General features: G+C 33.3%; 2 protein-coding genes across 2 annotated transcripts; one reads left to right on the forward strand and one right to left on the reverse strand.

Moving 5' to 3' along the window:
• The first annotated feature begins 4,983 nt into the window (after positions 1-4,983).
• Positions 4,984-7,978, forward strand: LOC145124437 (cysteine-rich receptor-like protein kinase 8). Its single transcript, XM_079059760.1, has 7 exons — positions 4,984-5,906; positions 6,124-6,258; positions 6,341-6,477; positions 6,695-6,905; positions 6,993-7,230; positions 7,332-7,482; positions 7,569-7,978. Exons 1-7 carry the CDS (start codon positions 5,084-5,086, stop codon positions 7,812-7,814), a joined length of 1,941 nt encoding a protein of 646 aa, XP_078915886.1. The 5' UTR covers positions 4,984-5,083; the 3' UTR covers positions 7,815-7,978.
• A 2,722-nt stretch (positions 7,979-10,700) lies between these two features.
• LOC145124086 (cysteine-rich receptor-like protein kinase 19) lies at positions 10,701-13,894 on the reverse strand. Its single transcript, XM_079059306.1, has 7 exons — positions 13,035-13,894; positions 12,580-12,780; positions 12,344-12,465; positions 12,057-12,267; positions 11,719-11,956; positions 11,358-11,508; positions 10,701-11,274 (listed from the first exon to the last, which is right to left on the reverse strand). Exons 1-7 carry the CDS (start codon positions 13,810-13,812, stop codon positions 10,957-10,959), a joined length of 2,019 nt encoding a protein of 672 aa, XP_078915432.1. The 5' UTR covers positions 13,813-13,894; the 3' UTR covers positions 10,701-10,956.
• Between the last annotated feature and the right edge of the window lie 2,343 nt (positions 13,895-16,237).

A 16,237-nucleotide genomic window follows, 5' to 3' on the forward strand; every position in this document is an offset into this window, starting at 1 on the left:
GGCGAGGGTTATGAAAAATTCAAACCAAAGTGAAAGGGTTGTTTGTGAACAAAAGCATAAAGATGAAGGGTCAATGTTGTAAGTTGGAGGACCAAAATTGACAAAAAAGGTGCCACTTTACTGTTAAAATCTTTCATAACTTTAATATATATATAATAATGTAATTTTGGCGGTGGTGGTAGTGGTGGTGATGGCAGATGGTGGGTGGGTTTATGGTATTGGGTGGGTATTTTCTAATAAATAAAACATTAATTTAAAACCAAAAAAAGAATGTTAAATCTGGTAAATCACAGGGACCAATCGTGTAATTTTGTCTAACAATAATAATAATGATGATGAGGGACCATTTCTGCCAAAAGACTAAATACTAATAATATATAATAAAAGGCGAGGGTTATGAAAAATTCAAACCAAAGTGAAAGGGTTGTTTGTGAACAAAAACATAAAGATGAAAGGTCAATGTTGTAAGTTGGAGGACCAAAATTGACAAAAAAAAGTGTCACTTTACTGTTAAAATCTTTTGTAACTTTAATATATAAATATATATATATATATATATATATATATATATATATATATATATATATATATATATATATATATATATATAGTGTGCCACTCTACCAATATATGTAAAGTTCAAACATCGTATAAGACATGTATTACTTAAAAGTAGATTAAAATATCTTCGAGTAAACCATTGATGAAAAAAGCAAATACATGAAAGAAAACATGAAAATAAAAAAGATACATATGTATTATTTAGGGTAAATTACACCGTTCGTCCCTGGTGTAGGTGCCCAAAAGCATGTTCAGTCCCTATTTTCAAAAATTAACTCGGACCGTCCCTCGTTTATTTAAAAGTTGCACACTTCATCCCTCTTGACATAAAAAGTCTATTTTGCCCTTAATATTTTCTTTTTTAGTTTTCTTTTATTCTTTAATCCTTTTTTAACTTAAAAAAAAAGAAAAATAAAATAAATTTCTCCACCTAACCACCCTCCCCTTCCCTTTCCCCAATGTCCCTTTCTCAATAATTAGAAGAAAGCTCCCCACCTCCGATCAATACCCTCGGGCGATTCACTGGTGACTTTTCCATCTCCACCCCATTCTCGTTCCGGACTCACCTTAGCATCTCCGCTTCACCATCGATTCTCTTCCTGAGTTGACTTAAAACTGGTCTAACAAACACCGGTCACACACACCATGTACAACCTCCTGAAACCGTCGATCGAACTCCAATTGCGGTGGGGACACATGACGGAAGCATAGATTACAGGTGGTGGTGGTGTTCAATCTGAGACCCCCAAAGTAAAATCTGTCATGAAATAGGTGGCAGCTCGAAAACTTAGGCGGCAACCATCTTAGATCTGATGTACAAGGTGGTGCAACCGACGGTGATTCAGGTGATGACAAACCATAGATTGTTCGATGATGACAACACATTTCAAACTCATGTCCATATTTATTCGAATATGTTTCTCGTTTGGAACTGAAGTTAAACCAACCTCTTTCTTTCCTGTTTCTTTTAGATACAGATCGAGAATGGAACACACCTTTATAATTTGGGTATTGTTTTTTTCTATTGAGGTGAAGAAGACAACGAATTGGAGGTTAGGGAGTATGAAATCGACGAACAGGGGAGTTTTAATTTCTTTTTTTAATTATTTGTGTGATCACTGATTTGCATAAGGTGCTGGGCTGGTGGGGATGTGATGATTAAGGTGGTGGTTTGCAGTGGGTTATGTATAGTGTTGATGGTGGTTGGTGGTGGATGGATATAAAGGTGATTATGGTGCTAATGAATTCCAGGTGAGATGACTTTAGTGATGTCGGTGGTTGTGTAATTTTTTTAGTGATGAAGGCTAATTCGAGTAAAAATAGGTGGTGGTTGATGGTTGTGGGTAGTGGTGATGGTCCGACGGTGGTGATTTTGTCAAAGAATTTAGGGGGGAAAGATGGTTTAGAAGGGAAGGCAGTATAAGACGGGTGAGGTGGGGTTTTTTATTTTATTTTGTATATGATAAATAATTGTAAGAAAAATAAAATAAATGAAAAAAAAGAATAAAAGGGTAGAATAGTCATTTCATGTATTGTAAGGGATTAAACGTGCAAATAAAAACCAACGATGGATGACATGTGCAACTTTTAACCAAACCAGGGACTGTCCAAGTTAATTTTTAAACATAGGGACTAAACACGCTTTTTGGCATGTGCACGAAGGACGATTGGTGTAATTTACCCTATTATTTAAAAGTAGATTAAGTAAAAGATATCCGAGTTATCCATTAAAAAGATAAATACATAAGAACGCATGAAAATAAAAAGATAATATATATATTTTACAACGTAATTAAAAAAAGAATTCGTTGCCAGCCCTAATTTCCTGGAATCTTTATACAAAAGTAAGTTTGGGAATGGACTCTTTCAATGCTTGGATCTTTAATCTTTTAATCTTTTATAGTATGGACAAGTAAACATATTTTTTTTTATTTTTTATTTTTAACCGGCAAATACAAATATATAAATCTACTTCCAATCTAACACCTAATATAATCTATGTCCACAACGGGACTTGAACCCTCGACCTCAAAGAGGGAGGACACCATCTGATACCGCTGGGCTAGAAGCCCTTTGGTAGTGAACATGTCGAACTTGAATACATGCCATTGAGCCATTCCACGATTTCTTTTGTCTTCAATAACTTATGTCTCAATCAAGAAGAAGTCAACATTCAATCTTTCAAATATAATATAATATCTAAATATGTGTTATTAAAAAGTAAAAATATAGAGCAACCAGCCAACCAAAACCGTCATAATTTGACCTTTCAATATCCTTTAATATGTTTGTGAGGACCGAGGACCAATTTTTAAAAAGTATTGACCTGTATTGATGTAGGGTTTAATTGCAAAAGCTAACATAGTTTGTAAAAATATTAGGAAATATTATTTATCTTCTAGAAAATTAAGATAAATAACACAAAAGACACTAAGTTTATATCAAAATTCTAATTTGACACTGTATTATTTTTTGTCTCAAATTTGAAGCGGTGTTTTCCAATTTGTTACAATTCTAACCATTTGATCGGTCAACCCGGTTACTTGCTGATGTAGCATGATGACGTGGCATGCTGACGTGTCAACATTGATATATATATATATATATATATATATATATATATATATATATATATATATATATATAGATATTACAAAAGACATTAAGTTTTCATTTTTTTTTCCGATTTTGACACTCTATGTTTTTGTTCCAAATCGAACATTATTTTCTTCTAATTTTATTCAATGTTGACCATTTTTCATTTGAAACCGTATAAATATTTTTTTATTACATTTCAAAGCATATAAATACAATTTTTTTCATTTAAAAACCATATTTTTATATAAATACAAGGTTTTTTTTTTCTTTTTACATTCAAAGCATATGTTGTGTATAAATATTTTTATTTATATTATGAGAACCAAACTAACTATAAACTTCGAATAAGAATAACAATATATTATCAATTATCGCTTATGAAATATTATTTATTTTATTTTTTGTTGTAGATTTTATACATATTTTTATTTACGATTAAATAATTATATTAGATATATATTGATGTCTAACGTTCGTTTGAAACATTGAAGAAGAGGTGGGAAATATAGAACAAAATACCAAAATTTAATGTGAATACTAAAATAGATGTAATAATGGCCATATTTATCCTTCATAAATATTTTTGAAAAAATTAAGCTGAAAAATATGATTTAATGGGTGTCACACCATGAGATTCAAGATGTTTCTAATAATATAATGAATACTATATTAGATGTAAAAATTTCACGGGTTGCAAACTTGACCTCTGGGCCTTGATCGACTACACGCCTCCAAACATCCAAATTCATTTTAAACTTTTGTATTTAATATAAAATACGTTTTTTATATAACTAATACATATTTATACATAACATTATGGTTTGAATGTAAAAAAAACATGTATTTATATAAAAATATGGTTTTTAAATGAAAAAAATATATATATATACGATTTAAAAACGTATTAAAAGAATAATTATATAGTTTCAAATGGAAAATGATCAACATAGAACAAAATTGACAAGAATAATTTTTGATTTGGAACAAAAAAATAGAGTGTTAAAATTGAAAAAAAAAACTAAATTTAATGTCAAAATCGGAAAAAAAATGAAAACTTAATGTCTTTTGTGGGAAAAAATTTCAATTTTGACACGTCAGCATGTCATGTCAGCATGCCACATCATCAAAACTGATACATCATCATGCCATGTCAGCAAGTAACCGGGTTAACCGGTCAAGTGGTCAGAACTATAACAAATTGGAAAACACAGTGTTAAATTTGAGACAAAAAATAACACAGTGTCAATTAGAATTTTGATATAAACTTAATGTCTTACTTAGAAATTATTATAAAACCACAAGTTAAAAAGACCATTTTAAAATTGAAAAACCATTTCATTTTTTTTTTATTTTTTAGTTGGAACTTTTGGAGGTTCTCTAAAAAAGATAGCGAAAAAAATTATGTGTAGAGTCGAGACTAAGAGGAATGTATAAACAAACGCTTCCATATATTCGATCGTGGTTTACAATTATAGCTTCCATACTTGTTTATTTTTTTGTTTCTTTTTTGGGGGATCATATCCCGAATAAAGAAAGAGCAAAGGTAACAAAAAAATGACGAAGGAAATCAATATTGGTACCCTATATAAAAAAATAAAAAAGATTTGAAAGACACCAAAGAAATGTTATATCTTTTTACATAATATTTTCAGCTATATATAATATTTTCATAATATTGGTACTCTATATAAAAAAATAAAATATGGAAATGTTATATCTTTTTACATAATATTTTCAGCTATATATAATAATTTATGCATAATATAATTCAGCTATATATAATTTATGCATAAATTGTTATCATCCTTTTATAATTACAAACATAATACATACATGTCATCATCAATGAACCCACGCCCACCACGAATGATATGCATTTTTCTTATTGTTGGCCTGAGTTTTGAATCGAAGTAAAGCTGACAGCATGCAAAGAATCATCCCCAAATCGATTTTCTTTCTGTGTTTCAATTTGTTAACACTAATTTCCCCATCTCACTCTCGATTCCTGTTTCATCGCTGTGATGACAACAATGGCAATTACACATCAAACAGTACATACCAAACAAATCTCAATTCCGTCCTCTCATCACTCGTCCCCGCCGCCGCTACCACCACCTACGGTTTCTTCAACCGATCCGCCGGTCAACCACCAGACACAGTCAACGCAATCGCCTTGTGCAGAGGCGATGCTGACCTGGATACGTGTCGCAGTTGCATAAATAATGCAAATGTGAGTGCGAGAGATCTTTGCCCTAACCAGAAAGGAGCAACGGTTTGGTACGACGATTGTATGTTGAGGTATTCCGGTGACACGATTTTTCGAAATCTGGATAGTACTAATGGCGGATTTATTTGGACTCTTGACAATATTCCGAATTCGAATGAGTTGTATCAGGCGATTAGACCGTTGATGGATAGGCTTAAATCCGAAGCTGCCGGAGGAGATTCAGTTCGGAAATTCTCCTCCGGTAGTACCTTCGGGCCGGGATTTACCACCATCTATGGGCTTATGCAGTGTACGCCTGATTTATCAGAGGATCAATGCTATAGTTGCTTAGAAACCGCGACTAACACGATTCCTAACTGTTGCAATGCCAGTTTAGATGTTCGAATTCTTTATCCTAGTTGCAACCTTCGGTACGCGAATTCACGTTTCTTTAACGCCACCGTGGTTTTTCCACCACCGCCAGTAGAAGCTCAGCCGCGGGCACCGCCACCATCGTCACCACCACCACCACCACCTCCAAGTATGTTGGCATTTGCTGCTTTACTCGATTAAAAACGTAGACACGACAGTTATTTACATATCTCATAATTTATATTAAACTTTTTTTATAGATTTATGATTCCTTTTGCAACCAAAAAGCGGTGGAGTAGTTGCACCGATTCCAGTATTCCACTCATTACTTTTTCGGATTTTTATCATTAATTGATTTTGTTCAATTTTCCGGCGAGATTTTTCAGGCAAGAGTAGTAAGACGACTGTTATAGTCATTGTCGTCGTTGCAACCGTTAGTTCTGTGATATTGGTCTCCGTTTTCGTTTGCATCTTCATACGTAGAAAGAGGAAGCCGGAAAGACAGCTATCGGAGAATTCAGGTGGGATTTTTTTTTCTCTCAATTTCTGATTAATAATAGATTAGGGTTTCCAATCAATTTATATTTATGACAATAATTCTAGTTCATGAGCATGGAGGTATCGACGAAATTACCACAGCCAAATCATTGAGATATAGCTTTGGTGTGGTTAGAGCAGCAACAAATAACTTCTCAGATAACAACAAGCTTGGACATGGTGGATTTGGAGTGGTTTACAAGGTAAACAACATGTACCCTATACGAAAATTATTTGGGATATATACTCACTAAAATACTAAAATGGGGTTAATCACTTAAATAACAAAATGGTTTTTGAGTACTATACAAAATGGCATTGTTTTAACTAACATATATCACATAATGATAATCCATTTTGCAAAACTCTATTTTTAAGTTTTAAGGATCATTATAAAATCTTTGGGAGTAAAATTCTCAGGGTAAGTTACCAAATGGAAAAGAAATAGCAGTGAAGAGATTAGCTAGTGATTCGGGCCAAGGTGAAGAAGAATTCATGAACGAGGTTTTGTTACTTGCAAAGCTCCAACACCGAAATCTTGTTCAGCTTCTAGGGTTTAGCCTACAAGGTTCCGAACGACTTTTAATGTATGAATTCGTACAAAATGCGAGTCTAGACAAATTCATATTTGGTATAACTCAACTCTTAAAATTTAACTAATTATACTATTTTTGTGTAAATTAATTATTAATTAATAATATGATCATATCAACTTTAGATTCAACGAAGCGTGTGACTCTTGATTGGGAGAGACGATACAAAATAATAGGAGGTATTGCAAGGGGACTTTTGTATTTACATGAAGATTCACGATTAAAGATAATTCACAGAGATATGAAAGCTAGTAATGTTTTGTTGGATGCACAAATGATTCCCAAAATTGCGGATTTTGGTATGGCGAGGTTGTTCACACCTGAAGAAACACAAGCCAACACTTGTCGAGTTGTTGGAACCTAGTAAGTCGCTAAATGTTAATATTTGTAACAAAACTTTAAAATCAAATTACATTTAACTCGTTACAATCTATCAATTAATTGTTATTGACATTAATATATAGCGGATACATGGCGCCAGAATATGCATTGCATGGTCAATTTTCAGTAAAATCGGACGTGTTTAGCTTTGGTGTACTGTTACTCGAGATTATAACGGGTCACAAGAACCATAGTTTCCAAAACGGAGTGGTGACAGAAGATCTTCTTAGCCATGTAAGAGTTGATAAATTGTTAATTCAACATATATTAATTACACCATTTTTAGTACTAATTAAATAGAATATTTTGTATATTTTTAGACATGGAAAAGTTGGAGAGATGGAAATGCTTCGAATTTGATTGATCCAACACTGAGAGATGTTTCTGATTCCATACGTGACATGATTAGATGCATTCATATCGGGCTATTATGCGTTCAAGAAAATGCTTGTGATAGGCCAACAATGGGTTCAGTAGTTCTCATGCTTAGTAGCTCTTCTCTATCTCTTGCAGTTCCTTCAGAGCCTGCCTTTTTTGTGAATACCATCGCTAATCTCCAAAATTAAGCCGCTAGCTAGCTAAAAGATTGATTCTAACCCTTTGAAAAGTAAACTTATGTTGTGATATATATTAATTAGGTGAATAATTATTTCATATGTTATGATTTGTGACACTACATTCTTTTGGACTAAACATATGTTGTGTTATTAATTAGATATTCATTTATTCTTGTCTTGTGTTTTTGTATTTAAATTATTTTGCATTTTTAATTAACTTGTGTATTTTTATGTTTTCAATTCATGCATAAGAAAAAAAAGATAATGAACAAATTCAAATAGAGTCCATATCATATATAACGATGTAGCTATCACTCCCTTTGGTTCTATTTAGAGACCAAGGGCAAAAGGTCATCATGTATGGCATGATTGTATATAATATAATAATTAATATTATATTCAAAGGATGACCAAAGATAAAATGTCAACTCATCGTGTATGGCGTTGAGAGAGGAGGCAGGTAGGGAGGAGAAACAAAAGAGAGCATTTAGAGGAAAAGAGTAAGGAAGGAATATCAAGTTTATGACACCAATATACCATGTTGGCTAAGATAATTGATAATTCTCATTGATCACAAAATCGGCTGTCTACATTGGGCATGGATTAATGTGGGCTGTCAAGCTATTGGGCTAATTAAGATAAGTGCTTAATGATTTTCATTATCATATACCGAGGCTATGTTATATTTGACGAACCGACAAGCTACAAGCTAACAGCTAACTAATAACATTTGGTAAACTAGTTGATAAACTAGCTGGAAGATATAAAATGACATAAAAAGATATTTAAGATAATGAGTTTTCGACATATAGTTAAGTAAACTTATAAAAAAAACTAGTTTAAGTAGCTTTATAAAAAACTAGCTTATAACTATTTTTTGACTTTTCAACATGACAATCGTAAAGAAGCTCAAAAATTAATCTAGCTGTGACGCGCCAAACACAACCTAAACATATTGAGATCAACCGTCATTTTGCTCGGGAGCATGTTATTGGCAAAATTGTACACCTTTCTTTCAATCTCTTCAATTAATCAGCCTGCAAATATCTTTAATAAATAGGCATACTTGTCAAGCCATTTTTAGTTTCTCGTCTCCAAGCTCAAGTTGGATCGATCATACATTCCCTACTTGAATTAGAGGAGGGATGTTAGAGTAGACTTCGTTAATTATGGGTTTCTTTAGGTTGCCTTCATTTTATCCCATAACTAGTGGTTATTTCTGTTATTAATCTATTATAGCTAGGTATTATTTTGACATTGTATTTTACTTCCTTTGTAGACAATGATTTCTTAATATCAACTACAAATCTACCGATTCAAGCCTAAATCGACTTTTTTTTTTCAATCCTTTTTCTTGATCTAATCGAATTCCACACATGAATCCTACCAGTGATTATCCCTTCTTTTTTATCGGCGAACAGTAGGAAAGAATCATTCACACATGTTGATTATCAACAGAAATCCATTCGCTGTATTACAACTATTGATGCAGGAAAAGTTTCTTTCGAAATAAAAAAAATATTGATGCAGGAAAAGTAATAGAAGCCTGATGCTTATCAAGAGAATATATTCCTGCCAACTTGCAGCAAAAATTATTGTGTTTATAGGTAGATTATTGATGCCAGCTTGCAGCAAGACCCGATAACATAGATCCGAAAACGAAAAAGATAAAACAAATAATAATAAATAAATAAAAATAAGTTCAAGCGTGTGATGTACTTTTGGAAAAATTCTCAAGTTCTTGTCTTTTAAAAGGTAGAATAATAGTTTATTTATTCACCTCATGTTTTTTCTCAACACCATGCATCTATCACATTGGAAAACTTACTATATACTTTTTCATTAAATAATGGTATGAATAATATAGTTTAAATAATTAAATGGTTGGGCTACCAAAGTCCTAGACCAACCATGGGTTAATCAAATAGTCAAAAACGCATGCACAATGTGGCCAAGTCAAATGGGGAAACCCCATTTGTTTAGTAAGTGACATCATGAGCCGAAATTTTGCATCAAAGCTAATCCAAGATCATCTTAATAATATATTGATTTGGGTTCTTGAATACCCCGCCATTCAAGGAGAAAGATCGAGATTATCTTGCTTATAAATACTATTATTTAGCTCTATCAATCTATGTAGGATTAAAATAATAACTTTTCAAACATCCATCCTCATTATTTTCAAAAGAAAAAAAACATTAATACACATTACCCAAATTTTACAAATTAGCTTTGTGAATATAATCAAACCAGCCATAGACCTCCTGTGCTTGAATAGAGCTTAACATAACACTTAATTATCCAAGGCCTTGTTTGTTAACAAAATGGAACATATTATATATATTTTTATATTGAATTTGACATTCATTGAACAATGATACCAATCTTGATGAGACAAATGGCCTGTATGGCAGCTTTGAAGAGTTTTGAGTGTTTTTAAGAACTTTTTTTTAGTTTAAGAAAAACTAGAATAAAAAAAAATTGTTCTGGAGTCCGCTCTTACGTTATATAACAAAACCTTCTAATTCAAAAATTACTTCAAATAACTTTCATGTAATTTTTAAGAACTTTTAGATTTTAGCGTTTAAGAAAAACTCAAATAAAGAATAAACTTTGTTTTGAAGTACCACCTTAAAACTTATATTTTATAACAAAAATGTTCTAATCTAAAAACTACTTCAAATAACTTTTATGTAATTCTACATTTGTAAAAAATTTACATGTCAAACACTCTATACAAATAAAAACTACAATACTAGTTGCCAACTATTTTTGTCAAACATATCCAAATTGTTTTTTTAACAACACTAAAAGATAGAGTAACTTTAGAAAACTTTATCTTTATCTTATCCTATCCTATCCGGTCCACTCTAGTCTAGACACATGTAACAAATATAGTCTAAAGACCCATAAAATAATATATTTAGATATATAGAAGACCACATTCATGTTCACCACAACATATATAGAAAAAAAAATCCTTTAAATCTCTTAACATCCATAATGTATCTCCTTTCCTCCATATCTATAACCGGTTAGTTCCAACCAGAACTTGAACCCGAAAAAACATCCATAAAAAACGAAGGTAAAACGGGTAAATGGAGGAACCTTTATATATACACACACATACACAAATCAGCAATTCGTTAGGTTATCGGGGACTCATTTTGCCAGCTGATGATTCATCTTGAGAACTAACTGTAGGAATTGACTTGTCAACATCACCCAAGATTCCAGCAAACAGTCCTTTCGAGAGAAAATATGGTGGTTTTTTAGGTTCGGGTAAAGTAATTGAGTTGTTATTCAACACATTGAGAATAGAAGCCATGGAAGGCCTTGCATCCGCATCTTCTTGCACGCATAATAAACCAATATTTATGCACCTAATCACTTCCTCCTTTGAATACGATTCACCAAGTCTCGGATCCGTTATCTTTAATGGCTTTCCACCCGTCCATTGTTTCCAAGCCTACAAAAATTATATTTTAATTAAACTGTGACTGTGGCTATAACTGTGACTGCAGATTAAAATAAGTAGTGAAATGTACTTACAGAAAGTAGGAGATCCTCCTCTTCATCTTGTTGATAGAAGTCAGAGTTTCTTCGTCCACTCACAATCTCAAGAACTATGACACCGAAGCTGAACACGTCAGATTTCACTGAGAAATGTCCGTGCATAGCGTATTCTGGCGACATGTATCCCCTATAATTAATTATACATGTAACATATGTCAAAATCATTTACTCAACATGTTGTACTGTGTTTGGTGTGTAGTAATGTCAGTGGAACAAAAATTGTTAACTTTTTGTCCCATCCAAAAATGTAGGACAAAAATTGTTAACTTTTTGTCCTATCGTGTCGCATAGACAAAACTAATATTCTATTATTGACAAATTTTAGCAATTTTCTTACAGGGTTCCAGCAATTTTCTTGGTGTTTCCAAGAGTTTGATCAACACCAAAAGTTCTAGCCAATCCAAAATCCGCAATTTTTGCGTTCATATCTTGATCAAGTAAGATATTACTAGCTTTTAAATCTCTATGGATAATTCTTAATCTTGAATCTTCATGTAAATAAAGCATTCCTCTAGTGATCCCTCCTATGATTTTCCATCGTGTCGCCCAATCCAAAGTCCCATGTTTGATGGGGTCTACATTGTAAATAATAATCTTTTTAGACGTCAGAATAAAAAAAAAAATGATAAATGGCATAAAAAATTATGAGGGGTGTATTTGGGAATTGTGACTAACCGAATAAAAAGTAGTCTAGACTTTTGTTTGGGACATATTCGTAAATAAGGATCTTCTCTTTTGCATCATGGCAAAACCCTAAAAGCCTCACAAGATTTCGATGTTGAAGCTTTGCCACTAAAACAGCTTCGTTTACAAATTCTTCTACACCTTGTCCTGATGTTTCTGATAGTCTCTTCACTGCTACTTCTTGCCCATTTTCAAGAACACCCTGATAATGTAAGTGAATAATCAGCTCATATCAAGAAATAGGTTTTACAATACTAGTAGAAAAGAATTACTCATACCTTGTACACCAAACCAAACCCGCCTTTACCAATCTTGTTTTTTGGAGAAAAGTAGTTTGTTGCAACTTCAATTGTCTCCAGATCATATTGCAAAGATTGTTCTGTTACAATCCCCATTCCAACTAAAAAACCATAAAAAGCCAACAAAATCACACAATTATGATTGTATCAATTTTGGATAAAAAGTATGTCATCAATTATCAATATAGTGCCATTTGTATGGAGACAAAACTTACCAGTGTCATGAGTTGAAGCTTGTCTATGTCCCACAAGTAAAGAAGAAAAGCTGGAAGTTTCTTTATTTGACATTCCGTCCTTCTTCTGTCTTTTTATACAAAAGAACCAGACGCCAATTCCAATTAGCCCCACAGAAATACAAGCAACTGGAACAATGATATAAATCATTCTTGTAGTGTTGCTCTTCTTGTCCTTTTTGTCTGCATAAGGAGTATTTGTTAAGATTTGAACTCGTTTTAGCACCCAGATTATTGATTGATCTCGAAAAAGAAGTTGTCACATAGGAAAAAGAGTACGAAAACACAGGGTGTCAACTATTAACAATTCAATTATTGAAATAACTAATTTGAGAGTAATTGGTAGAATAGGAACTTATGGACTTGATTTTTGAGATTAACGCTCACAGATTTGATGAAGAGTTGAATTTCAATCGGGTAGATTGTGCAATCAATACCTGAAGGAGAAGGAGAAGGCATTGATGTGGCTTCGTCGTAGAATTTTTCATCCGCGTACCTCAGAAAACAATTGGGAAAAAACACTCTTGCTGCCACTCTGCCGCTACAACAATCATGAATCCCAGTGATTGTACTGTTCAGACATTTGTTGCACTGCTCCGTTGATAAATCGGGAGTACATTGCATCATCCCGTAGATCTTTAACGAATCACTCCCATAAGTTACTTTTCCTACCGCTAATTTCACTAAGGAGTTACCTCCGGCAGCTTCCGCCTGTAACCTGGTTGTCAAATTCCTAAACGCCTTGTCAAACTCGCCGACGTCGGAAACCGTCGCCGTGGTCGATATGTTGTCGGAAGTCCAACTGTCGAGCACTCCGAGAATTCTCCGATCCGAGTAACGCACCATACAATCCGAGTACCACGCCGCAGCTTCCTTTTGGTTGGGACACTGCCGTTGAAGCAACGGGATCGAGTTTCTCACACAGGTCCTGCAAAGCTCCTGTCCAATATAGCCGCGGCACAATGCGACGGCATTAATCTGTGCATCCGTGTTGCCGCCGGCGGTCGAAGTTACGAATTCGTGGTCGTTTGTGACGTTTCCGGGAAGTGAATTGAGTGCGACTTCGATGGTTTTTAGGTCTGTTGCGCTTGTGAAATTGCCATTGTTTCTGCACCTGTAGACTCCGAAATCTGCACACTGAACTATCCCGAAAAGATCACCATTGATGATTATTTGAAGAAGAAACAGTGATGATTTTACGGATTTCATATCCATTTTTCGACAGCAGCTTCTGAAAATTTGTGTTGTTATAAATCAAAAATAATTATGTCGCAACAGAATACGCGTTGACCACATTCTTTCACTTTCCTTCTAGAGATCTGTAATTGCAATTGCACCTCATGTTAAAAAGAAATAAATAAATAAATAAATAAATAACAGAGTATAATTCAAGTTTAGTCCCTCCAATTAAAAATAGAATACTTTTTGTCCAAACATTAGACAAAATTGCAAAAATGGTCCTTGTGGTATGCATTTTTTTGGGGTTTTAGTCCAAACCACGACTTTTTTGGATTGGTGGTCCTTTTGAGGTAGTTTCGTTGCGTTTTTGGTCCCTCGGTAAACTGAAATGACTGTAACGCCCTTCTGATATTTTTTATATTTTTTCTTTTTAATTTAAATGAAAAAGAAAATAAATAATTAAATTGAACCCACATTTCTCTCTCTCTCTCTCTCTCTCTCTCTCTCTCTCTACACAAACACATACACACGATCCCCACCTCCTTTCTTCCCCAGTCGGACCATCCACCTTCATCGCTCCTTGCTTCATCCCACACCTTCGTCTTCTTCTCTCGCACATTTGTTTGAGTTCACCCCTAATCTTCACTTCTCATCTCATCCACCCCTCTCTGCCCCTCTTTCATCTCCTCCTCCCTTTTGGAAGAATTCTTAGCTCATCGTCGCTTTAGGAAGGATTCACACACACACTTTTTGAAATCGATTGAGAAGTTGAAGACATACTAGGAGACAAAATCGATTTCAAATATGTCAAGATTCAACCACTTTAAACCCAGTAAACCCTAATGGCTCGATTAATAGGTGTGTGTGTATGTATTTTCAGTCGCAGCTCTCAAGGATCCGATTTAAGGGTGGTGTTTGGTGGTTTAGGAAAGGGGTGAATGAAAGTGTTTGATTGTGGGTGATTAAGGTGACTTGGGAGATGGTTTATCAAGAGGATTAAGGGTAGTGTTAAGTTGCAGGGTTGATAATCGATGATGATTCTTGAAATTGATTGAGATGGTAGGGGTGTTGGTATGATGAACCCGATTCTGAAAATGGTTGAATGGGTATCACGTTATTTGTTTTATCAATTACAATTTGCTTGACAATTTGTAAATCGATTCTACCATATTTGATGTCGATTCATTCTTGTATCTGTTAGACTAATCTCGACGGTGACTCTTGAATGACTGAGATTTGTGAAATTTTCTTCTGATAATGGATGGAGGTGATGATGGTGAGACTGAATTTCTATGGTTGTGGCGGTGGGTAGATGGTGGTTGATATGATAAGAAAATGGAGTGGTGCAGGTTGTTGTGGAGAGGGAGAGATGATGATGGGTGATTCATAAAGAAGACGATGAACATGCCCCATTTCTTCATCTGGTAAATCATGTAGAGAGAGAGAGAGATGGGCCCTTCTTATTGTATTAATTATTAAAATAAATAAATTAGTATTAGATTTAAAAAGAAATGAAAGGAAAATGAAAAATAAATACCCCAAGGGTATTATAGTCATTTCAATTTTCAGAGGGACTATTTTCACATACAAACTAGTCCAAAAGGACCACCAATCCAAAAAAGTCGTGGTTTGGACTAAAACTCCAAAAAAATAAATACCACAGGGACTAATATGTAATTTATAATGATTTGGTTGTATCTTCGCAATCTCACATAGTCTTAAACTAATAAGGGGAGTTAAAAATCAGATGTTTGAAATTTTAGATATCTAATTTAGAATATTTAAAATTTTCAGATAAATATATATTGATAACTGAATTCTTATCCAAAATTTTAAATGTCTGAAATTTCATATAAAGATTCGCATATTAAGGTGTTGTTTGATTTTTTGAAGCAAAAATTCATCAAGTCTGCGAACCACCTCTACAACCCTCTGCAGCAGAAGAGGTGAACCAAACGGCTGTAGACTGTAATAAGAAACATGTTTGTTTTTTAACATCGGAATGCTGCTGCATATATTAAAATATTAAAATATTAAAATAAACTGATTTTATATACCGAAAATAGTTTTTTTATACCGAAAATTTAATAATCTATGACATTTCAGCAAAATTTTATTATGTTTCAGCAAAAAATAACGATACTTCAGCAAAATATAATGATATTTCAGCAAAAATTATATTATTCAATATAAAAGACGAACAAAATAATTTAGCAAGAATAAACAAAAAAAAACGAAAAAAAGAATATGAAACAATAATTTAACAATATTTTAGCAATATATAATCAATATTCATCAAGATTTTAGCAATAAAAAAAAGAATAAGAGGTTGGAAGAGTCAATACAAGTGTTGCGCCAAACGGAACATGCACAAAGATTTTTTACTCTGAAGACTTCTAAAAAAACAAACAGCTGTGAGATGAAAAGTATTGCGCGTGTGTTGCGCCGCACATCAATAAAA

Source organism: Lactuca virosa, chromosome 7 (assembly GCF_052849685.1).
Source record: "Lactuca virosa cultivar CGN04683 chromosome 7, Lactuca_virosa_CGN04683_v6, whole genome shotgun sequence".
Classification (NCBI taxonomy): domain Eukaryota; kingdom Viridiplantae; phylum Streptophyta; class Magnoliopsida; order Asterales; family Asteraceae; genus Lactuca; species Lactuca virosa.